This window comes from Oncorhynchus keta, chromosome 17, assembly GCF_023373465.1.
Source record: "Oncorhynchus keta strain PuntledgeMale-10-30-2019 chromosome 17, Oket_V2, whole genome shotgun sequence".
In the NCBI taxonomy this organism is placed as follows: domain Eukaryota; kingdom Metazoa; phylum Chordata; class Actinopteri; order Salmoniformes; family Salmonidae; genus Oncorhynchus; species Oncorhynchus keta.
This window is the reverse complement of record NC_068437.1, coordinates 46,685,843-46,710,250: the sequence shown is the minus strand read 5'-3', so window position 1 is coordinate 46,710,250 and position 24,408 is coordinate 46,685,843. Positions and strand designations below refer to the sequence as shown.

At 43.9% G+C, this 24,408-nt stretch overlaps 1 protein-coding gene across 1 annotated transcript in view; it reads left to right on the top strand.

The window, feature by feature from the left end:
• Positions 1–2,328: 2,328 nt before the first annotated feature.
• The window catches only part of met (MET proto-oncogene, receptor tyrosine kinase), a 90,240-nt gene continuing 68,160 nt past the window's right edge, over positions 2,329–24,408 (top strand). Inside the window, exons 1-2 of the mRNA XM_052466267.1 lie at positions 2,329–2,640; positions 5,031–6,264. Coding sequence (XP_052322227.1) covers positions 5,032–6,264 — 1,233 coding nt within the window. The 5' untranslated portion in view covers positions 2,329–2,640; position 5,031. The remainder of the gene's footprint in view (positions 2,641–5,030; positions 6,265–24,408) is intronic.

Sequence of the window (24,408 nt, the reverse complement as noted above, 5' to 3'; positions counted from 1 at the left end):
AGTGAGTACCCCTGCCCTAGAGCTCAGGGTCATTATACAGGAGGGGACAGAACCTTGTTGTTCATACTCTCTACCAGTAGATGGCAACAACAGTTATATAACATCTATGGAACAGCCCTTAGCCGTGGTGTATTGGCCATATACAACACCCCTCGTGCCTTATTGTTTAATGGAACAGCCATTGCTACATTAGTCAGGGCTACATTAGGGAGAGATTATATTAATTGACCATAGAATGTTCATGCCATAGGCTACCCATAAAATCTGTGGAAATCTGCTCCTGGCTACACATACTGGCCGAGGAGTTCTTGCACACCGAAACAACATGTTGTCACAAATATCTTTGTTAATCAGACCTGTGGTATACACAGTAAAAAAAAAATTAAACATGTTGATTCAAAGCACAATTGTTAGGCAACTTGCTGCAATAGGATTGATTTTCTCAACAAAATAATTGATGAGGAGACACAACAAAAAATGTATGTGACAATGTTGTTGAGAAAACTCACAATCCCATTGCAGCTGGTTGCCTTACAAATGTGTTTTTAATCAACATATTTGTAAACTTTTTTTTACAGTGTAGTAGTGGTAGTGTGTGTCATTCTTGTACCGTGTGTCATACACGTTCCACATACCAACCACACAGTAATTGCAGTGTGAAGATGTGAGGTTGACCACCCCAACCACCACCGAACTGACCTTTTCCTCCTCAGCTGCTGTTCAGGGGAAGTGCTCCAGGTTGAATGGAATCCACCGTCAACACAGGAGCCACGGGCCTTCACCTCCACCCTTCAGACGCACACACACACACACACACTCACACACACACACACACACACACACACACACACACACACACACACACACACACACACACACACACACACACACACACACACACACACACACACACACACACACACACACACACACACACACACACACACACACACACACACACACACACACACACACACACACACACACACACACACACACACACTTCTGTCAGAGCAGACACACCCCTTGGTTACTGCATCAGACATACTGTACATAACTTGTGGTACTATAACACACAGCAAACAGACATGAGAAATGCACTATAAAACAAACAGAAGAGGAGTAGTATGATACACTACACTACGTAACTGTAGTTGAAGGAAGAAGAGTAGAGCATTGATTCCCAGAGACATCAGCATCATCAGTAGGTACAGAACACTCTAAAATAATAGACTACAACTACTGCCATGTGGGTTGAAGACCATAGCAGGTAAACTGTGGTAAGTGTGCACATCACCCAAGCACATGGCACCTGATTCACATGTTACATTCACCAGTTTACCACACTCGAATGAAGTCATCTGAAGGGCACTACTGTTATTCTCTATTTCTGTTGTCACTTGTTCCACTTCAGCATCTCCTTTTGAAGTCAAAATAACCTCACATTCACTGTGGAAAGTGAATAGGATCCTACCTACTTATTACAGCTAACACCAGTATGCCTTTTCATTTGATTTTAAACTCTACACACTGTTATCTTGATTTCCAACTCCCTTTCATTTCGATTGCCTGGTTTCAGGAAGTAGGACAAAGGGATTGTTGTGCTGCCCACTGTGATTCATAGGTGACACACTCAGTTGGGTTAGTGTTCAAAATATATCTCTTTATTTACGGCTGAGCAAGCCGTTTTAACTTGACAAGCAGACTGAGTCAGTGGTCTTTCTTAGGGAGTGGAAATTCAGGTGGAATGTTAAATAGTTTTTCTAGTCTTCAACAGTTGCTTCAACAGCGATTTACACTGAGTGTACAAAACATTAAGGACACCTACTCTTTCCATGACATAGACTGGTAGTAGTTGGCAGGCACCCTGGTTTGTGTCAAGAACTGCTGGGTTTTTCATGCTCAACAGGTTCATGTGTATCAAGAATGGTCCACCACCCGAATGACATCCAGACAACTTGACACAGCTGTGGGAAGCATTGGAGTCAACATGGGCCAGCATCCCTGTGGAACGCTTTCTACACCTTGTGGAGGCCATTCCCAGACGAATTGAGGATGTTCTGAGGGCAGGGGGGTGGGGTGCAACTCAATATTAGGAAGGCTTTATTTATTTTTTGTACACACAGTATATAGGCTATTTTATTGACTTGTTATGGCATAACGTAATTATTAACACACACTGTGGGGACCAAGCTAAAGACTAAACAGTCAAATGTACGAGTACCATCGATGAAACCCTATGAAATTCACCTGTGTGAACTCCGGCGCCTCACCACCTCTCGCAGCAGAGTCGTTTATAGAGGAGGAGCGCTACGAGAGCAGACAAAAAAACGGAGGGGGTTTGAATGTCAGTGTGCGTGATCTACACCTCACACTCCTGAGTCACACAGGTCGGCATCTTGTAAAACAGATTGAGAAACGGTCTTCTTGTGTCTGAGTAAAGGACAAACGTTTGTATTCTTTGTGAAAATAAAGAGAAAAGGGCACAGTATTCAAAGTCAAACGCATCTTTTGCATTTGTTATTCGGCTGTCAAAAAGTCAATGCGCACAGTCTCTTGTGAGGAATCCTGAGTTGTGTAGCCTACTATGATTTGAAAGAAGAAACCCAAACATAACTGAGACAGTTGCCTAACTGACAGGTACGTTCTATTTTTGACAAATTTTGAATGTATTCTTGGTTTAATAATGCTATTTAAGTTTGCTTTACTTTTAATTAGCCTATTAAAATTAGGCATCCACGAAACGCTCGTCAATACGCTTTTGCTCAGATGCGTATCAGAAAGCTAGCCAATGCTGAATAATTTAATTTATTGATTAAATGATAGTATTGTCCTAATAGCCTACGTTTTGCAATGATAAGCTTCACTAACCAAAATCTCCAGAATAGCCTCACAGAATGTTCCGCGGATTTCTCTCAACAGTTTCTCTCATGAATCATTTCCCTCTCTTTAATTAAATAACGATATATCCTCTAAGATTATGTTAATCAAATCTGTATTTACTAGTTACTTGCAATAACACCTCCTATAAGAAATTAATTGTATCAGGACGGGACACGGGAGCAGGTGCGTGGTACATTAAAAAAAGGCTCTTATCTAGAGCGACATACATTTTCATACTTTTTGTACTGGTCTCCCGTGGGAATCGCCATTCTCTACCAACTGAGCCACACGGGGACCAATAATGGTACAATCATATGGAGTCAATGAAATGTGTTTTCGTTCTTCACGCTTACTCATAATTGTTAGTAAAAAACAAACTAGTCATTCCTCTAGTATGTGCACATGCCACTTTGACTCCCATCCATCGTTGAAAATAGTTTTGAATGAGGGGCCCCCATTTCCTCTCCATCACTAGAATTGTATATATTTGTCTGTGATGACCCCAAGTGTCCTAAAATAGAGAATCAGAACTCTGGACTGATGGTCAATAATGTTATTACATTCTTATAACGATGTAATGTTTTAGGGAGGTACAACTCATTGAGAAAACCCTTAGGTTTCAGGGGGTTAATCAATCACGTGTTTGCAGTAATCAAGAAAGGCTATGTTACATTATATTGATATAAACATAGTTTTCATAGCCTATAGTGGCTACATATGTATTGGCTGCTGTGGAATCATCCATTTAAATATCAAGTACAAAACTGGCCTATAATAGAGAAACAACAACAATGTATTGTTAAATCAAGAAATATACTCCACTCAGGATATTAGGAAATGATGCTAAGGGGGTTCTCTCCTTGCTGACCTCTCCTGCTGTTTTTGTTGTCTTCTCACCACTTGTACAAAATGTGCTGATATGGACCAAGCAGGCGAATCCCTACATGCAAATATTCTGATTAACTAGGGTCTGAAATCTCTCTCTTTCTCGTCATCTATCTATCTATCCATCTATCCATCTATCTATCTATCTATCTATCTATCTATCTATCTATCTATCTATCTATCTATCTATCTATCTATCTATCTATCTATCTATCTATCTATCTCTCTCTCTCTCTCTCTCTCTCTCTCTCTCTCTCTCTCTCTCTCTCTCTCTCTCTCTCTCTCTCTCTCTCTCTCTCTCTCTCTCTCTCTCTCTCTCTCTCTCTCTCTCTCTCTCTCTCTCTCTCTCTCTCTCTCTCTCTCTCTCTCTCTCTCTCTCTCTCTCTCTTCTCTCTCTCTCTCTCTCTCTCTGACAGACCTTAAAAGCATTCCCCAGTGGATTGCCTTTTAAGTGGCCTGCATTCCAACTATTTATCATTTTGTACAGTGCCCCACTCATAGTCCACCTGACTTGTTTTAATTGGGGTTCTAGCTACCACTCCTTTGGGGAAGTTTTCTAAACTTAGCTGTGTGGTTGGTTGGTTGCATCGCCCTACAGACCAGAGAGGGTTGCTGTATCCTCGGTGATTCACCCCATTGGGTCGCACTGTGGCCGGAATGGAACCAGAGATCTGGAATTTGGAACCACCGAAGTGGTACTGAGTGTTGCTCGGTCAGCACTGCAGAACACTACTGCAATAAAACGTTATTGTCTGTCGGTCAACATGAGTTTCACTGACTGGCTTGTTCACAATAATAGAGTCATAGTAGAAGTGCTGATGTGTTTGATATTGAAGTGGGGCTCCATAATGCTCCCAAGTCTTATCAGCATTTAGTAACAGTGATTTCACTGTCGTGGTGCTGTGCTGGAGTGAGTAGACCACGGCTTTAGACCCTGACACACAGTCCCATTTTTGAGCCTGACAAAGCAATAGTGATCCCTCTTGTTTTTCTAATCCCTATTTTTATCAAGAGAATGCTCCTTTTTCTCCACACCGCTCTCTCTGAACACGTGAGGGAAGTCTAGACGCCAACATTATTATGTTTGATGGTGTTTTCTTTGTGTTATTGTTATGAATGTCCCGAATAAGTCACCCCTTATTTTACTTTCCTAACCTTAGTTGAATGAGATAATAAGTGGCTCTGGATAAGCCTGTCTGCTAATTGACTAAAACACACAGTGTAATGTAGCTTCTCTCTTTCTGTGGCTTATTTTGGAACAGGATGAAGAATATCTGCTTGTTGGACATCATGATCATCCTCTGGGCTCTGTGCTCCTCGAAGGTGATAGGTCAATGTGATGAACCGGCCGAGAACTCCAAGCTCAACCTCTCTGTGACCTACAACCTGCCCATCTTCGAGGCCGACTCCGCTATACAGAACCTGGTCACCTTCGAGGGGACGGTTTACGTTGGTGCTGTGAACAGGATCTATGCGCTGTCAGAGAACCTGACCAAGCTGTCAGAGTACTGGACCGGGCCAGTGTCAGATGCTGGTGTCGAAAGGCAATGTGGCCCAAGTAGCCAGGATGGAGCTGCTGGCAAGCCCAACGCTGTGTTGGACAACAATAACATGGCCCTGCTGGTGGAGCGTTACTATGACGATGAGCTGTTCAGCTGCAGCTCCGCGGACGCCGGTGTCTGCCGTCGCCACTTGCTGGTGGAGAGAGGGAATGTTTACAAGGAGGTGAACTGTATGTATTCACCCAAGACAGATGATGGAGGACAGCAGGGCTGTCCCGACTGTGTTACCAGCCCCCTGGGTTCCCGTGTGCTCAACATGGTGAGCGGAGGCGTGGTACGGTTCTTCGTGGGGAACTCGGAGATCACTGGAACTGGAAGTCCGTCCCGCATGACCTCCGACCCCCAGGCCCAGCAGCCACAGCACCACACCATCTCAGTGCGTCAGATGAAAGAAACCCAAGACGGCTTCCGTTTTTTCTCCGACCAGTCCTACATGGACCTGGCCCCGGGCCTCCGCGGAGGCCACCACCTGCGTTACGTCTACTCCTTCCAGAGCGGCAGCCACGCCTACTTCCTCACCGTGCAGCGTGAGGGCCGCAGCTCGCAGGTCTACCACACCCGCATCGTCCGCATGTGCGGCACCGACCCGGAGCTGCGGCGTTATGTGGAGATGCCCTTTGAGTGCATCCTGACGGAGAGGCGGCGGCGGCGGCGCTTGGCCAGCGTCGAGGTGTTTAATGTCCTCCAGGCAGCCCATGTGGCCGAGGCGGGCAGCGAGCTGAGGCAGGAGATGGGGCTGAAGGAAAGGGAGGACGTGCTGTTTGCTGCCTTCGCCCGATCCAAGCCAGACTCCCCGGAACCCACGGCCAGCTCGGCCGTCTGCGTCATCTCACTGGCAGACGTCAACAACTTCTTCAAGGACTTCATCCAGAAGTGCCACACCAAGCAGCCATACCACTTCACCGGCTCCGAGGAGAAACGCTGCTACAACGGGGTAAGAACTGAATAATAATGCACTATGAAAGTTATGTGTTATAGAATCAGTACAAATATGCTTCATCATATTTCGTAAATATGTTTTCCACTGTAATGTAATTGTAGTTAGAGTACTGTTCAAGGGTATTATGGTCATTAGGTTATTTTCAGGATTTAAGAATTTTCTCCTGCAGCAACTACTGTATGTAGTTGACTTGATTTAAGCATGGATTAAGGAGAGTTACTGAGACATGGTAATTCAATAAATTCAAGACTGTATCGATGATGAATCATTACGGGATGGAGTCCACTGTCTCCTTCTACCAGACCCTTCCTGTTGCTGTATGTCTATCTCTGCTCCGGAGGTCTTCACTTGGCTTCATGCCTCTCTTCTCCTCTTCTTTGTCTTCTCTTCTCTATCCATCCATCAGCATTGATGGGATCAATCGGTTAAATAATCTGATCAATAGGGACATGAATTGAACCGCTGATGGCCCTTCTAGAGGTTCTGTCAATAGTCCTGTCAATATCTGTAGCAGCACAGAGCAGAGCACCGCCATGCCCTGACTTCATTATTACAAGACCTGGGTTCATTGTTAAGGCAAACTCTTAATGTATCTTAAAGATTTCAAATAGTATTGGAACCCAGATCTGACTTTACCACATAGTCATACAATAAAGCCGAAAACGTCACTACAACATACATAACTCAGGTCCACTCACTCCCTGAGAATGAGGATGTTAATAGTTTTTAATGATTATGTAGCTACAGTAGAGATACAGAGAGATGGGAGGGGAGGGGAGGGGGGCTTTAGTTAAGAATGCAGAGGGGGGAAATTGAATCATGGAATGCATTTCTGACTCTCAGCGATCCGTGATGAATCTGTGGTAAAATAACAGGAACTCAGCAGCTGCTGGGAGGAAGATGATACTATACCATGCTAGTGAAAGCTCTCTCTCTCTCTCTCTCTCTCTCTCTCGCTCTCTCTCTCTCTCTCTCTCTCTCTCTCTCTCTCTCTCTCTCTCTCCCCTCTCTCCATCTCTCCCTTACTCTCCATCTCGCTCTCTCTCTCTCTTTCTCTCTCTCTCTCTCTCTCTCTCTCTCTCTCTCTCTCTCTCTCTCTCTCTCTCTCTCTCTCTCTCTCTCTCTCTCTCTCTCTCTCTCTCTCTCTCTCTCTCCTTACTCTCCATCTATCTATCCCACTCTCTTTCTCTCTCTCTCTCTCTCTCTCTCTCTCTCTCTCTCTCTCTCTCTCTCTCTCTGTTACTCTCCGTCTCTCACTCTCTCTCTCTCTCCCCTTACTCTCCATCTCTCTCTCTCTCTCTCTCTCTCTCTCTCTCTCTCTCTCTCTCTCTCTCTCTCTCTCTCTCTCTCTCTCTCTCTCTCTCTCTCTCTCTCTCTCTCTCTCTCTCTCTCTCTCTCTCTCTCTCTCTCTCTCTCTCTCTCTCTCTCTCTCTCTCTCTCTCTCTCTCTCTCTCTGTGTTACTCTCCGTCTCCCACTCTCTCTCTCTCTCCCCCTTACTCTCCATCTCTCTCTCTCACTCTCTCAAAATAGTATTTACACACAAAAAGATGATGGCACTGACTAATCAGGTGCCTTGTGGTGCAAGAGCCTCTACACTTAGTTATACTGGTGTAATATCTGAATCATACCTTTTAATAATTCCACAGTCAGATTTGGTTTCTGTTTTAGACATCGCCATACAGTCTTATTCATGTAGTCGATTTTAAATAAATAAAGTAATGTGTGAATTTTCTGCAGCCAAAATAGCTTTTAACAGGTAAATGCTATCAGGGTTTCTCTTTTTGTTGATTACTTTAACAGCCATTAAAACATATTCCTTTGTGCTCTCAAGTCAAAATAACAAGTAATTTAAATGTTTAACCACCAGACCAACATCAACGTACAATAACTGACCAACCGTCTCTTGCCCTGTTTTTGCTTTAAAGCCTGAAGGAGAAGAAGGATCTTATCCTAGTAGTTTTCTAATGGATTTATGGGTCATACTCAGTGGCATATGGCAAGTAGATCCTCTCTTCTATTCCATAGTAAGAGAACCAGATAAGCGAGGCCATGAAACAGTAAAAAGGAAACACACTAAAGAGGCTTAAGCTTTATCATCTGTTTAACTAAACAGCTGTAGTTCTGAAGAAGACCTGGAATAGGAATGTAAAGGAGGGTTGGAGAAGCGAGCCGATGCAAGAGTATGTTTGATGATTTAAGTGGTGGTTGTCAACTCCACCGAGCCTCTTAACTCCTGGCTACGGACCCATAGGGCTCTGGTCAAAAGTAGAGCACTATGAAGGGAAAACAGTGCCATTTGGGACTCAACCCTAGTGTAGGGGGTCAAATATGATAAATGATGTAATGATAAGTGGCTCTGTCATCTTGTCCATGTGTTAGAGGCTAGAGTAAGTCTGTTTTCAGTAGCTGCTCATTGCCTCTCTCGCTGCAGGCTTATTATGGTCTGGCTGTTTGTTACTTACCAGAAACACAAACCATCTAGAATGCTAATGAAAGAATAATAACTTGTCCTCTCAATAGACTTATACACACAAACGTCAAGGAGTTTCAAAGTGCTTCTTAAAACTACTGATGGGATTATACATCAGACTTCGGCTTGACAAGGAGTACGGTTACATTCACTCAATAATGTGATTATTGTGGATAGTCAGATTAATATAATAGTTTGATTAAAATGTTTACGTGCTTTGCAAGACACACAATTGTCCAAATAATCCTGTTTACATGGACACATCAGAAATCAGGCTACCTGATGACAGTCTGATAAATGCAGAAAATCGTCAATCACAATAAATGTTGTACCACAGCGAACATGTTATTTTTGGGAAGGGATTCTGTGTTCAGACATATAGAGTTTGTATGTGAAAACTACTTCTATGACACATGAATACAGTTGTTCCGAACTCACTTCACTCGTGCTAAAGAGGGAGGCTCGCGCGGCTAGTGCTAGCACATGCATAGATCAAATACACAGCTGGAACGCCTATGAAGGTGTTTACATGTCTTAACAATTTCAAAAATTGCTCAGAAAACCAGGTGTTTTAATCAGCGTATGCTGACTTCGATTTTTTTACCTTACGCCGATTTAAGATCAGCAGAGTAAGGCGTTTAAATGACTAAGGTCATACTCAGCCTACTGCCATAATCAGTTTAATATCGAATTATTAGTGTGCATATAAATGCACTAATGTTTATTTTAGATTTTTTTATAGACATTTTGCTGAGTAATGGTAATGGAGGTAAGTTTTTACTAGACAATTTGCTGAGTAATGGTAATGGAAGCGAGTGAGAGATGGTAAGGACTTGGAATGGCACCAATAGACAAAGACAGGGAGGCATCATCACTTAAGTTTAATAACAGATGTAGGTTACATTGCAACTACGACGTTGCGCCGTGCATAAGAACAGTTATATAGCATCTATAGAACAGCCCATAGCCGTGGTATATTGGCCATATACCACACCCTCTCGGGCCTTATTGCTTAATTAGATTACCATTGATTTGTTAAAACCCTCCCGTCGCTGATTGCTTTTCAATTTAATCTGAAGCCTGATTGATAGTATGTGTGTAATATAATTCACATGGAAGAGGGTTTTGATCGACAGTCATTTTAATTAGCAGTACTGTTTAAATGAACATGTTTTAAATTGTGGCTTTAAGAAAGTAAACAAAAACTAGTGACATAGAGAGGCATTGATTTTATGTTACTTTGTAAAAAAGGAAGCGTGATCATTTCTGATTATGAAATTAAACAAGGATATATGTCTGTATATACCCAACATCCAACGCATTACGTAAGTATAAATAGTATCCATTTAACAGTTGAGTGAGTGTTGCTGCTGCCTTTGAGATGCCACACACTGCTTCCCACATGCCTGAGCCTGTTCATGCCCGGCCTGAACTGCCTGAACTGCTGCTGTGGCAGAACCAACCCAGGACTGCATCCTAGATGCACCCTTTTCTCTATATAGTGCACTACTTTGGACAGGGACAATAGGGAACAGGGTGCCATGGAGTGGTTCAGGTCATATCTCGCCAGGTGGGAGAGAGGGAGAGGATCAACATCACTTCAATGGAGAAATTAACAAAATCATCAAAATACAGGACTGTTCCTGCCCTGCTCTGTTTCCATCGCCTTTATAATCTCACAATCTGGTAAGGTAGGGTAGATGTGTATGTATCTGGGGTTTGATAAGGTAGGGTAGATGTGTATGTATCTGGGGTTTGATAGGGCGGCACACAATTGGCCCAGAGTCGTCTGGGTTTGGTCGGTGTAGGCCGTCATTGTAAATATGAATTTGTTCTTAACTGACTTACATAGTTAAATAATGGTTAAATAAAAAAATGACAAACAATACAATAAACACACGCACATACACTGGCCTAAGCATACACTAGCCCAGGCATACACTAGCCCAGGCATACACTAGCCTAGCCATACACTAGCCTAGCCATACACTAGCCTAAGCATACACTAGCCCAGGCATACACTAGCCCAGGCATACACTAGCCTAGCCATACACTAGCCTAGCCATACACTAGCCTAAGCATACACTAGCCCAGGCATACACTAGCCTAGCCATACACTAGCCTAGGCATACACTAGCCTAGCCATACACTAGCCCAGGCATACACTATCCTAGCCATACACTAGCCTAGGCATACACTAGCCTAGCCATACACTAGCCTAGCCATACACTAGCCTAAGCATACACTAGCCCAGGCATACACTAGCCTAGCCATACACTAGCCTAGGCATACACTAGCCTAGCCATACACTAGCCCAGGCATACACTAGCCCAGGCATACACTAGCCCAGGCATACACTAGCCTAGCCATACACTAGCCTAGGCATACACTAGCCTAGGCATACACTAGCCTAGCCATACACTAGCCTAGCCATACACTAGCCTAGGCATACACTACCCTAGCCCATATGGCTGTGTGGTAAGAGCAGGGTGAAAGACCAACCCGCTGCAGCTGCATGCTCTCTCAGGCCCCTCCACCCTCTCAGTTCAATGAGTCGTTCCCAGTATGAGCCCAGCCCAGTACAGTGTGTCATGGGTTGGCCGTGCCCAGACAGGCTCCATGTGTGAGGAGAGGCTGTGCCCCAGGAGCTAGATACCACCAGAAACTGGCTGACTGGCACGCTAGCCACCTGGCATCCCGCAGCTGACTGATTGACTGTCTTCAAAATCTGTCTCTGGAGGAGAATAGAATAGAAACAGAGTAGAAACACTCTGAGACAAGGTCACTGAGACAATATGTATTTATGAAATACAATTAGTCAACTAGTCCATAATGAAGTGGAACAGTTCACTAACTGTGTTTCATACGTACCTATTGTCTCAAATTCATAGTAGGCTAATTTGGAAAGCTTACCTGACTGTACCTGTATGTTGTAGACATAATATTCACTTAGTAGCCTATGACTTAGTATTGACTGACTCTGCAATATACAGAGAGGAGCAGTGGGCCAATATTCAGGGGGAAAAAGTGATTACATAAGACATAAGTGATTACATTTGGTCAAGCGATGCTGACATTATCAAACTGGACTTTAATTCTAAATAGTTGAAGATAGATATGTTCAGGAAGCTGTTTATTTAAGGAATTCTCCATGGCTGGTGTGCTTGCTCGGTTACCATCTGCAGGTATTTCCTGGAAATAATCAGGCTGTTTTCTGTAGTAAATGTCTGTTTGTTTTTGGCAGTATGTTAATCATTAGCGAGGGGTCTCCATCCTCTGTTCCCTGCGACTTGTTTGGAAAAAACAACATTGCTTAGTGTGTGTGTGTGCTGCTTGTCTGTTTGTGACGTTGGTGTTGTGTGAACACCTTATCTTCATAACCCAGATAAAGAAAGAGCAGGAACTTGTCAAAACGTCTCCCTCCGCTTGCAACCTGTCTCTCTCCCAGAGGGAAAGCACATACTGGAATTGCCCTAACACCGATCCCTGCTGCACACGGCTCCTCTTCACATCAAGGCTGCGTGTGGCATGTCAACTTACCTTTCTGCCATACCGCTACAAATGAGATATATTCTCCTCACATTACGTCTTCCTTTTTTCATTCACATATCTAAGCAGGGATTTTTAAAACACCTACTTTATGACTTATGATGTATTTACCTGTAGTCCCTAAGGCTCCACACTTGTTTAGAGTCAGATGTGAAGCAGAGGAGCTTTGTTCAGTTGAGCTTAGCTATGAGTCAAGGCCCCAGAACTGCTTCCTAATCAGTCACTCACAATTCCTCCTCCACACATTAATATCCTGCTTTCTGGTGGAATACCTGCTATGCTATGTGGACACACTTGTCTTTCAATCACCCACACCCCCATTTCTGCATGAGAGACCAAACTCAATCTCCTACCCCCCGGCCACAAGCCACCCTCCTGACCAGTGCCCTCACCTCGACCCCTACTCCCTCCCCCAATGCCCTCTCATTTCCTTACTCTCCCTTAAATAATTGTCTCCCATGCAGTCTGAACTGGCCAGGGTTTTTATCACCAAGGTCAGTGGAGTAGTTGAGAGGTAAACGATCTTGTTTGCTAGGCCAGCCGGTGCACCCGATGGGCACAGGAGCCCAGGCCAGCACCACATCATTAACCTCAGCCAGACTTCTCTGGACTCTACGGACGGATTGCTGGACATCTCCATTGCAGTCACAGATGTCCATATAGTTGTTCCTCCCTAGCCGCATTGCAGCAGATACAGTTGAAGTCGGAAGTTTACATACACCTCAGCCAAATACATTTCAACTCAGTTTTTCACAATTCCTGACATTTAATCCTAGTAAAAATTCCCTGTCTTAGGTCAGTTAGGATCACCACTTTATTTTAAGAATGTGAAATGTCAGAATAATAGTAGAGAGAATGATTTATTTCAGATTTGATTTCTTTCATCACATTCCCAGTGGGTCAGAAGTTTACATACACTCAATTAGTATTTGGTAGCTTTGCCTTTAAAATGGTTTAACTTGGCTCAAACGTTTCAGGTGGCCTTCCACAAGCTTCCCACAATAAGTTGGGTGAATTTTGGCCCATTCCTCCTGACAGAGATGGTGTAACTGGTTTCTAGGCCTCCTTGCTCGCACACGCTTTTTCAGTTCTGCCCACAAATCTTCTATGGGAGTGAGATCAGGGCTTTGTGATGGCCACTCCAATACCTTCACTTTGTTGTCCTTAAGCCAATTTGCCACAACTTTGGAAGTATGCTGGGGGTCATTGTCCATTTGGAAGACCCATTTGCGACCAAGTTTCAACTTCCTGACTGATGTCTTGAGATGTTGCTTCAATATATCCACATAATTCTCCTCCCTCATGATGCCATCTATTTTGTGAAGTGCACCAGTCCCCCCTGCAGCAAAGCACCCCCACAACATGATGCTGCCACCCCCGTGCTTCACGGTTGGGATGGAGTTCATCGGCTTGCAAGCCTCCCCCTTTTTCCTCCAAACACAACGATGGTCATTATGGCCAAACAGTTCTGTTTTGTTTCATCAGACCAGAGGACATTTCTCCAAAAAGTACGATCTTTGTCCCTATTAGTAAGTTGCAAACCGTAGTTTGGCTTTTTTTATGGCGATTTTGGAGCAGTGGATTCTTCCTTGCTGAGCAGCCTTTCAGGTCATGTCGATATAGGACTCGTTTTACTGTGGATATACATACTTTCGTACCTGTTTCCTCCAGCATCATCACAATGTCATTTGCTGTTGTACTGGAATTGATTTGCACTTTTCGCACCAAAGTACGTTCATCTCTAAGAGGCAGAACGCGTCTCCTTCCTGAGCGGTATGACGGCTGTGTGGTCCCATGGTGTTTATACTTGCTTGGACATGGTAAGGTAAGGTAAGGTGTTTGGAAATTGCTACCAAGGATGAACCAGACTTGTGGAGGTCTACAATTTTATTTCTGAGGTCTTGGCTGATTTCTTTTGATTTTCCCATGATGTCAAGCAAAGAGGCACTGAGTTTGAAGGTAAGCCTTGAAATACATCCACAGGTACACCTCCAATTGACTTAAATTATGTCAATTAGCCTATCAGAAGCTTCTAAAGCCATGACATAATTTTATGTAATTTTCTAAGCTGTTTAAAGGCACAGTCAACTTAGTGTATGTAAACTTCTGACCCACTGGAATTGTGATACAGTGAATTATAAGTGAAATAATCTGTCTGTAAACAATTGTTGGGGAAAAAAAACTTGTGTTGTGCACAAAGTAGGTGTCCTAATCGACTTGCCAAAACTATTGTTTGTGAACAAGCAATGTGTGGAGTGGTTGAAAAACTAGTTTTAATGACTCCAAACTAAATGTATGTAAACTTTCGACTTCAACTGTACATGTCAGATGTATCCACTCGCACCCAGACCTTTGATCTTTCAACTGTGAACCGATTATGTATTGGCAAAAGCAAGCCTTTAACCAAACTCTCCTTTGAAAGATGTTATATTTCAGGGTTAAGTTTAGATGAATCTTGAATACATCTGAACCTTGGTTAAGATGACTTGATGAAATGTAAAGTGGATTTAAAGTCATTCCGGGCCAAGATATGCTCTGACTCTGGCCTTTAGCTGAGGCTAAACCCCCAGCCATTCCATTCAGTTGTAGTAATCCCCACACAATGGAGCCAAGGGATTGTGTCTGAATGTGTACTCAAGTAATGGAGGGGAGAGAATAGAAAGACACCCCCTCGCCTGCTAACCTTTCAATCCCCATCCCACCCATGCTTGTGTGGTTTTTATCACCCTGTCGCGCTCACATACAATGCATCACCAAACAGAGAGGAAGGCTATCTAAGTAGTCAATCCCCAGGATGCCATTCATATTGGGACAGGAGGCTTTGAAGGAGGTGGATGAGGACAGGGCAAAGCTCACACCTGAGAGAGTCTGAGGCATTTTTTCTTGAAATTGAATGTTGTATTTTATGGTCAGAAACCTCCCCCTCTTTCACCAGCTACTCTGTCAACTCTGACAAGATGACTTAGTCTTTATGGTTGTCACGCCCTGACCTTAGTATTCTTTGTTTTCTTTATTATTTTGGTTAGGTCAGGGTGTGACATGGTGATATGTGTGTTTTTGTCTCATCTAGGATATTTGTACTGTCTAGGGGTTTTGTAGATTTATGGGGTTGTTACCATCTAGGTGTTTATGTAGGTCTATGGTTGCCTATATTGGTTCTCAATTAGAGGCAGGTGTTTATCGTTGTCTCTGATTGGGAACCATATTTAGGCAGCCATCTTCTCTGGGTTTTTGTGGGTTATCGTCTATGTTATACGTTAGAACATTGTTTATATAGCGGTCACAGTCGTTTTGGTTAAGTGTTCTTTGTGTTCTTCATTAATAAAGAAAAATGTATTCTAACCACGCTGCGCTTTGGTCTACTCCATACGACGATTGTGACAATGGTTTAGGGATTGTGTCAAAAATATATAAACATATTGTTTTTACAGTTCTCAGAACACACATAGGCTGTTTTATTTAGATTTTTATAGGAAGACAAAATACATTTTCATAGTGTTTGTTTGTAAACTAACTCAAGCAGTTCATTTTTGTTTTTTTCCCCAACAAGAACAGGTAGCTTTTTTCAGTTCATGTTACAGTGAGCCTGATTGACACAGTGATGTTCAGTCATTTTTCATAAGAAGATGCATATATACCCTGGCTACGCTGACTCACAATAGGAGAAACCAACCAGATGTATTTAGGTCATGTATTATATTATTCTGACATTAATCCCTGAAGACCTCTGGTGTGTGTGTGTGTGTGTGTGTGTGTGTGTGTGTGTGTGTGTGTGTGTGTGTGTGTGTGTGTGTGTGTGTGTGTGTGTGTGTGTGTGTGTGTGTGTGTGTGTGTGTGTGTGTGTGTGTGTGTGTGTGTGTGTGAAAAATACTGTGAAGAGAGATGCCAACTTCCAGGAGTTTATGAGTGTGAAAAGCAGCAACAATGATGCATTTCTGCACTGCCTACCATTCCTCTGTGGATTGGGGCTATGCCCATTGTCAGTTCTCCTTTTGTTGTATGTTTTTTGTTTTTTTACAGACGTTACCATGTAGTATTTAGCTGGAGCGCAAATAGTGCATCATCAAAATACCAAAGTCCACCACCACTTGCAGGTTGTCTTGAAATACATCATAATATAATAGGTTTGTGTTGGTTTGTTCCCAGTTTATGTTGATTTTTAAAGCTGCGATCCAGTTAAACCAAAAGTATGTGTCCTCTGTGGGGTTTTTTGTGATTCGGTGACCCCATTTGTATTTCCACAAGGCCTTGACCTTTTTGTTTAAACAAAATGTGTTTTGTGTGTTTTAAGCTTGGGTGTTTATTTGTGTGTGGAGGGGTGGTTTGCATGTCTCTTTGTGTAAGTGTGACTGTGTTTTGAGAGAAATATGAACTTGTATGTGTTAAAAAGCGTTTTCCCAAGGGATTGTTTTCCTTTTTGCGTTGTCATGTTCCAAATTGTGAGGCGCAGTTTCTCACCTGTGCTTTCTCTGGCTCTTATTTATTACATTTCCCAGTGTTCATCTCATGCTCTGATCAGGGCTGGGTGCTAGCTGGTATGAGTATGAACACGCTCCCCTTCTGCCAGTACTAGCTGAGCAACCAGTGACCTAATAGTCATCCAGAGCTGGGTGGGCAGAGGAAGAGCAGAGAGTGGAGGAGGTCTAGCTAGGGTCAGACCCTGTGTCAATAGAGAAAACAAAATGATATGCACATCCCAAACTTGATAAGATAAACGGTGCAAAAAGAACAAAGAAATTGGCGTGTACACAGACCATTGCTGCTCCCCAGTGCTCCAGTGATCCTCAGGCCGTGTTAACCCTCCACTGATAAGCTATGCTCTCAAACCCAAAGCCCAGATATAGTGTATATTTCCCTGGCCCTGTTTACAACTCTGGGATATCTGGCTACCCATAAACTGCCAGCTGTTGGAACTGCTGTTGGAACCTTGTCTCATATACAGTAAGCTAACGTCGTAAGCTAATGTCTCATTTCAGCTGGCTCCTAGCCGAACTCGGCTAGGCAAACCGAACAAGTGTGCTCGCATACTCCCTTAAAATAACTTTGCTAGAAAAATGAGAAAAAAATGGCAATAGTACTGTTTGTCCATTATACGCTTCCTCAAAATAGTCAGAATTAATCTAAGATAACTTCAAGAAATCTGTCATTAATTTTGAAGTTTTTGCAGAGGAGTTCTTATTCATGCAATTTTGTGTTTGGTGTAGTATTTTTCCAGTGAAAAAATATGCATGAGGACGAGTCGTCTCTCGTTGAATGACAACAGGCACTTCGCTGAAGAATCCCTACTGTTAACCAATCGAAGATAATAATATAATAATATAATATGCCATTTAGCAGACGCTTTTATCCAAAGCGACTTACAGTCATGTGTGCATACATTCTACGTATGGGTGGTCCCGGGGATCGAACCCACTACCCTGGCGTTACAAGCACCATGCTCTACCAACTGAGCTACAGAAGGAGAGAGGGCGTAGACTTCGGCTTGCTTCGAGATTTTTTTTTGCGTCCCCGAAGAGCCGACAACAAACAAAAATGTAAAAAAACGTAATGATAATATATGTCCGAAATGTTCCAAATTGTTTCAGCTGGAAAACATGTCTGAACTGTTCCAAATTGTTTCAGCTGGAAAAATATGGAAAATATGTCTGAACTGTTCCAAACTGTTTCAGCTGGGAAACATGTCTGAACTGTTCCAAACTGTTTCAGCTGGAAAACATGTCCGAACTGTTCCAAACTGTTTCAGCTGGGAAACATGTCTGAACTGTTCCAAACTGTTTCAGCTGGGAAACATGTCTGAACTCTTCTAAACTGTTTCAGCTGGGAAACATGTCTGAACTGTTCCAAACTGTTTCAGCTGGGAAACATGTCTGAACTCTTCTAAACTGTTTCAGCTGGGAAACATGTCCGAACTGTTCCAAACTGTTTCAGCTGGGAAACATGTCTGAACTGTTCCAAACTGTTTCAGCTGGGAAACATGTCCGAACTGTTCCAAACTGTTTCAGCTGGAAAACATGTCCGAACTGTTCCAAACTGTTTCAGCTGGGAAACATGTCTGAACTGTTCCAAACTGTTTCAGCTGGGAAACATGTCTGAACTGTTCCAAACTGTTTCAGCTGGGAAACATGTCTGAACTGTTCCAAACTGTTTCAGCTGGGAAACATGTCCGAACTGTTCCAAACTGTTTCAGCTGGGAAACATGTCTGAACTGTTCCAAACTGTTTCAGCTGGGAAACATGTCTGAACTGTTCCAAACTGTTTCAGCTGGAAAACATGTCCGAACTGTTCCAAACTGTTTCAGCTGGAAAACATGTCCGAACTGTTCCAAACTGTTTCAGCTGGGAAACATGTCCGAACTGTTCCAAACTGTTTCAGCTGGGAAACATGTCCGAACTGTTCCAAACTGTTTCAGCTGGGAAACATGTCCGAACTGTTCCTAACTGTTTCAGCTGGGAAACATGTCTGAACTGTTCCAAACTGTTTCAGCTGGGAAACATGTCTGAACTGTTCCAACCTGTTTCAGCTGGGAAACATGTCTGAACTGTTCCAAACTGTTTCAGCTGGGAAACATGTCTGAACTGTTCCAAACTGTTTCAGCTGGGAAACATGTCCGAACTGTTCCAAACTGTTTCAGCTGGGAAACATGTCCGAACTGTTCCAAACTGTTTCAGCTGGGAAACATGTCTGAACTGTTCCAAACTGTTTCAGCTGGGAAACATGTCTGAACTGTTCCAAACTGTTTCAGCTGGGAAACATGTCTGAACTGTTCCAAACTGTTTCAGCTGGGAAACATGTCTGAACTGTTCCAAACTGTTTCAGCTGGGAAACATGTCTGAACTGTTCCAAACTGTTTCAGCTGGGAAACATGTCTGAACTGTTCCAAACTGTTTCAGCTGGGAAACATGTCCGAACTGTTCCAAACTGTTTCAGCTGGGAAACATGTCCGAACTGTTCCAAACTGTTTCAGCTGGGAAACATGTCTGAACTGTTCCAAACTGTTTCAGCTGGGAAACATGTCCGAACTGTTCCAAACTGTTTCAGCTGGGAAACATGTCTGAACTGTTCCAAACTGTTTCAGCTGGGAAACATGTCCGAACTGTTCCAAACTGTTTCAGCTGGAAAACATGTCTGAACTGTTCCAAACTGTTTCAGCTGGAAAACATGTCTGAACTGTTCCAAACTGTTTCAGCTGGAAAACATGTCTGAACTGTTCCAAACTGTTTCAGCTGGGAAACATGTCTGAACTGTTCCAAACTGTTTCAGCTGGGAAACGTGTCCGAACTGTTCCAAACTGTTTCAGCTGGGAAACATGTCCGAACTGTTCCAACCTGTTTCAGCTAGAAACAAGTCCGAACTGTTCCAAACTGTTTCAGCTGGGAAACAACCGTGTGTGGGAAATTCGCCTTCCTTTGCTCTGCAGTGGCCCTCAAATCCTCAAGAAATAAGAGCCAGAGACACATGCAAACACAGTTACACACACACAAAGAGAGAGCCCAAACAAAACACCGTGTGTGTTGAGTAGTGGAGTGCTGGTGTTTATGGCCTGGAGGAAGAAGCAGGCTTTCAGACTTTTCACTTTACCAAGAAGTCATCACTAAGATTCCTCTGCCAAGCGTTTTGCTAATCGCTGGTCGGCCAGGTGGAATTGATTAGTCCAGACTATTACTAACTGAGAAACAGGAATTCAATTTAAATTCAAACAGTTTGGCAGGAATTAGATATAAAACGTATCAGTTTGGGTCTTGGCTCTTTGAAAAGGAGTTATGCTCTTTTGGAATCGTGCATCTTGAAACTGTTATCTTTTCTTAATACACATACTCTTTAGGGAGCATAGCTCCTTGACAACTCGTCTCCAGAATGCTCTGTTCTGGGAAATTCCCTGTCCTTATACCAGAGTCAATTGTTGTCCTGTAGGAGACAGAGAGGTGGTTCATGATGGAAAGGATTCCCTCTATGAGTCTTTGCTGTCTGTGGTAATCAGTGAAGGTGGGTTAGCACTAATGCTAATAATGCAAGACGGGTAAATGATGGTCGCAAACTGTGCTCAGCCGGCTGCCCCAACACTAAATGATCCCAGATTTGCATTGGTCAGTTTGGTCTAATTGAATGAACATGTTGGCGACTACCTGGCATGCCACAGTAGATATGTTAGATGGACTGGCAGGACTATCTGTCAGAGAGAGGAGAAGAGGGCTCCAGCTATTGAGGAATGTGTAATCTCAAAATCCCCAAAACCCCTTGATATGCAAGACCAAAAGTAGCTGTGTCAAGCTTAAGGGAAAATCATTAGTAACTGAATTCTTAAAGATTATCTTATATTCTCCATGATGAGCCAGAGAGAGAGAGAGAGAGAGTAGGAGAGTGAGAGAGTAGGAGAGAGAGAGTAGGAGGGAGAGAGAGAGAGAGGGAGAGCGAGCCCCAGGACAGCAACACAATTAGACCCAACCAAATCATGAGAAAACAAAAAGACAATTACTTGACACATTGGAAAGAATTAACAAAAAAACAGAGCAAACTAGAATGCTATTTTGCCATAAACAGAGAATACACAGTGGCAGAATACCTGACCACAGTGACTGACCCAAAATTAAGGAAAGCTTTGACTATGTACAGACTCAGTGAGCATAGCCTTGCTATTGAGAAAGTCCGCCGTAGGCAGATCTGGCTGTCAAGAGAAGACAGGCTATGTGCTCACTGCCCACAAAATGAGGTGGAAACTGAGCTGCACTTCCTAACCTCCTGCCAAATGTATGACCATATTAGAGACACATATTTCCCTCAGATTACACAGACCCACAAAAAATTAGAGAAAAAAACCTCCCATATCTCCTGGGTGAAATACCACAGTGTGCAATCACAGCTGCAATATTTGTGACCTGTTGCCACAAGAAAAGGGCAGCCAGTGAAGAACAAACACCATTTTAAATACAACCTATGTTTATGTTTATTTTTTTCCCCTTTTGTACTTTAACTATTTGCACATAATATGACATTTGAAATGTCTTCATTCTTTTTCAACTTTTGTGAGTGTAATGTTTAATGTTAATTTTGATTGTTTATTTCACTTTTGTTTATGATCTACTTCACTTGCTTTGGCAATGTAAACATATGTTTCCCATGCCAATAAAGCTCTTAAATTGAATTGAAATTGAGAGACAGAGAGATAGAGAAGGGTGAGAGAGGAGAGAAAGAGTAGGGAAGGGTGAGAGGTGGAGAATGAGAAGAGTGTGGACAGGCAGAGAAAGAGGAGAGAGAAAAATTGTGAGGTTGAGAGTGAAGAGATTGAGGAGAGACTGCCGGGAAAGAGGAGGGAGGGAGGGAGGGAGAGGTAGTGAGGGGTAGGGTGATGTTAAGAGTGGGGCCTCTCACCAACAGGTGCTTGTAGACCCTCTACTTTTCTCCCTCACTGAACCAAAACACTTGGGAAACAAAGGTGAATATTGTTCAGCCTGACTGACTGAGTTCTGTCTGTTTATGTGGGGCAGTTCTATGTCCTTGCTCAATGCCCCCATGACAACCTGGGTCACCATGCATACCCCCCCTCACACACACACACACTATACACACACAGTAACCCCTAACCCTGCCTGGCATCCAAAGGGCAAGCAACGCCCCAGACCAGCTGCCCTCGAAGCGCCAGGGTCTAATCCAACCTTATTGTCAGCTTCTCTAATTCCCCTGACACACACCCATACGCACATCCATACAGACACCCATACAGACACAGACACACATCAATACACACAAACACAACCACACACACACCCACACACACACCCATACACACACAAAGACACACACACACACTCATACACCCATCACACACACACACACACACAAACACACACACACACACACACACACACACACACACACACACACACACACACACACACACACACACACACACACACACACACACACACACACACACACACACACACATACTCACACTCACACTCACACACACACACACACACACACACACACACACACACACACACACACACACACACACACACACACACACACACACACACACACACACACACACACATATTGTTACCATAAACACACACACACACACTCATACACACACACACACACACACACACACACACACACACACACACACACACACACACACACACACACACACACACACACACACACACACACACACACACACACACACACACACACACACACACACACACACTGTATATACAAAATAACATGCCTCCCCTTAACCCAGGTGTCCCTGTAGGACTGCTCCCCCCAACAACACATGCACACACACGTACACTTAACAAACAATGCATACACACAGACACATGTACAGTATATATAAGTAATTACTCACACGCAAGCCATTAACACCCTGCAGACTATACAAGACATACATATTCACACACCCCATTACAACCTAACCACAGTGCTCCCTGATAAACAATCACACACACACTCACACACACACGCACACAAACAAACACACACACACATCAACAACAGTGGAGCAGGCTGTCATGGGGCAGAGGTGTGTTATTCTAGTGAAAGGGCAGCTGACTGGGTTGAGAGCTTTGCTCCCCCACTCTAGAGATCAGTAATGACAAAGCCTGTGTGTGTGTGTGTGTGTGTGTGTGTGTGTGTGTGTGTGTGTGTGTGTGTGTGTGTGTGTGTGTGTGTGTGTGTGTGTGTGTGTGTGTGTGTGTGTGTGTGTGTGTGTGTGTGTGTGTGTGTGCACGAGTGCGCTCATGTGTACATTCGTGCATACATGCATATACATGTCATAACTAATATAAATAGATGTCTGCCTGCTCTAATCAGTAACCCCCAGTGTATTTTAGTTATTGAGTGAGTGTGTCGGTTCACCGATATTATCAGTCGATATTGACCTTTTTCCACTATATCAGTATAGGCTGATCTGATCTGAACAGTAGCGACCTTAAACATGATGTCATTACTTATGAGGAGCCTTTGTCCAGTGGGTTTGTGAGGAGCCTCGGTCCAGTGGGTTTGTGAGGAGACTCTGTCCAGTGGGTTTGTGAGGAGACTCTAGTTCAGTAGGCTTGTGAGGAGCCTCTGTCCAGTGGGCTTGTGAGGAGCCTCTGTCCAGTGGGTTTGTGAGGAGACTCTGTCCAGTGGGTTTGTGAGGAGACTCTGTCCAGTGGGTTTGTGAGGAGACTCTGTCCAGTGGGTTTGTGAGGAGACTCTGTCCAGTGGGTTTGTGATGAGCCTCTGTCCAGTGGGTTTGTGAGGAGACTCTGTCCAGTGGGTTTGTGAGGAGCCTCTGTCCAGTGGGTTTGTGAGGAGCCTCTAGTTCAGTGGGTTTGTGAGGAGACTCTGTCCAGTGGGTTTGTGAGGAGACTCTGTCCAGTGGGTTTGTGAGGAGACTCTGTCCAGTGGGTTTGTGAGGAGACTCTGTCCAGTGGGTTTGTGAGGAGCCTCTGTCCAGTGGGTTTGTGAGGAGCCTCTAGTTCAGTGGGTTTGTGAGGAGCCTCTAGTTCAGTGGGTTTGTGAGGAGCCTCTAGTTCAGTGGGTTTGTGAGGAGTCTCTAGTTCAGTGGGTTTGTGAGGAGCCTCTAGTCCAGTGGGTTTGTGAGGAGCCTCTAGTTCAGTGGGTTTGTGAGGAGCCTCTAGTTCAGTGGGTTTGTGAGGAGCCTCTGTCCAGTGGGTTTGTGAGGAGCCTCTAGTTCAGTGGGTTTGTGAGGAGCCTCTAGTCCAGTGGGTTTGTGAGGAGACTCTGTCCAGTGGGTTTGTGAGGAGCCTCTGTCCAGTGTGTCTGCTGTAATACTGTAAGTGGGGCCTGGCCCTGAGGGTCAGAGTGAGAGTTTAATAGGACATTAGGCCTCTCTATCAGATCCTCTTACACACCCCTCTTGACTCTGGCAGGCCTCATACACACACACTCTCTCACACACACACACTCTCTCTCTCTCACACACACACACGCACATACAAACACACGCACGCACACACACACACACACACACACACACACACACACACACACACACACACACACACACACACACACACACACACACACACACACACACACACACACACACACACACACACACACGCACTCACATTCACACACACACATACAAACACACACC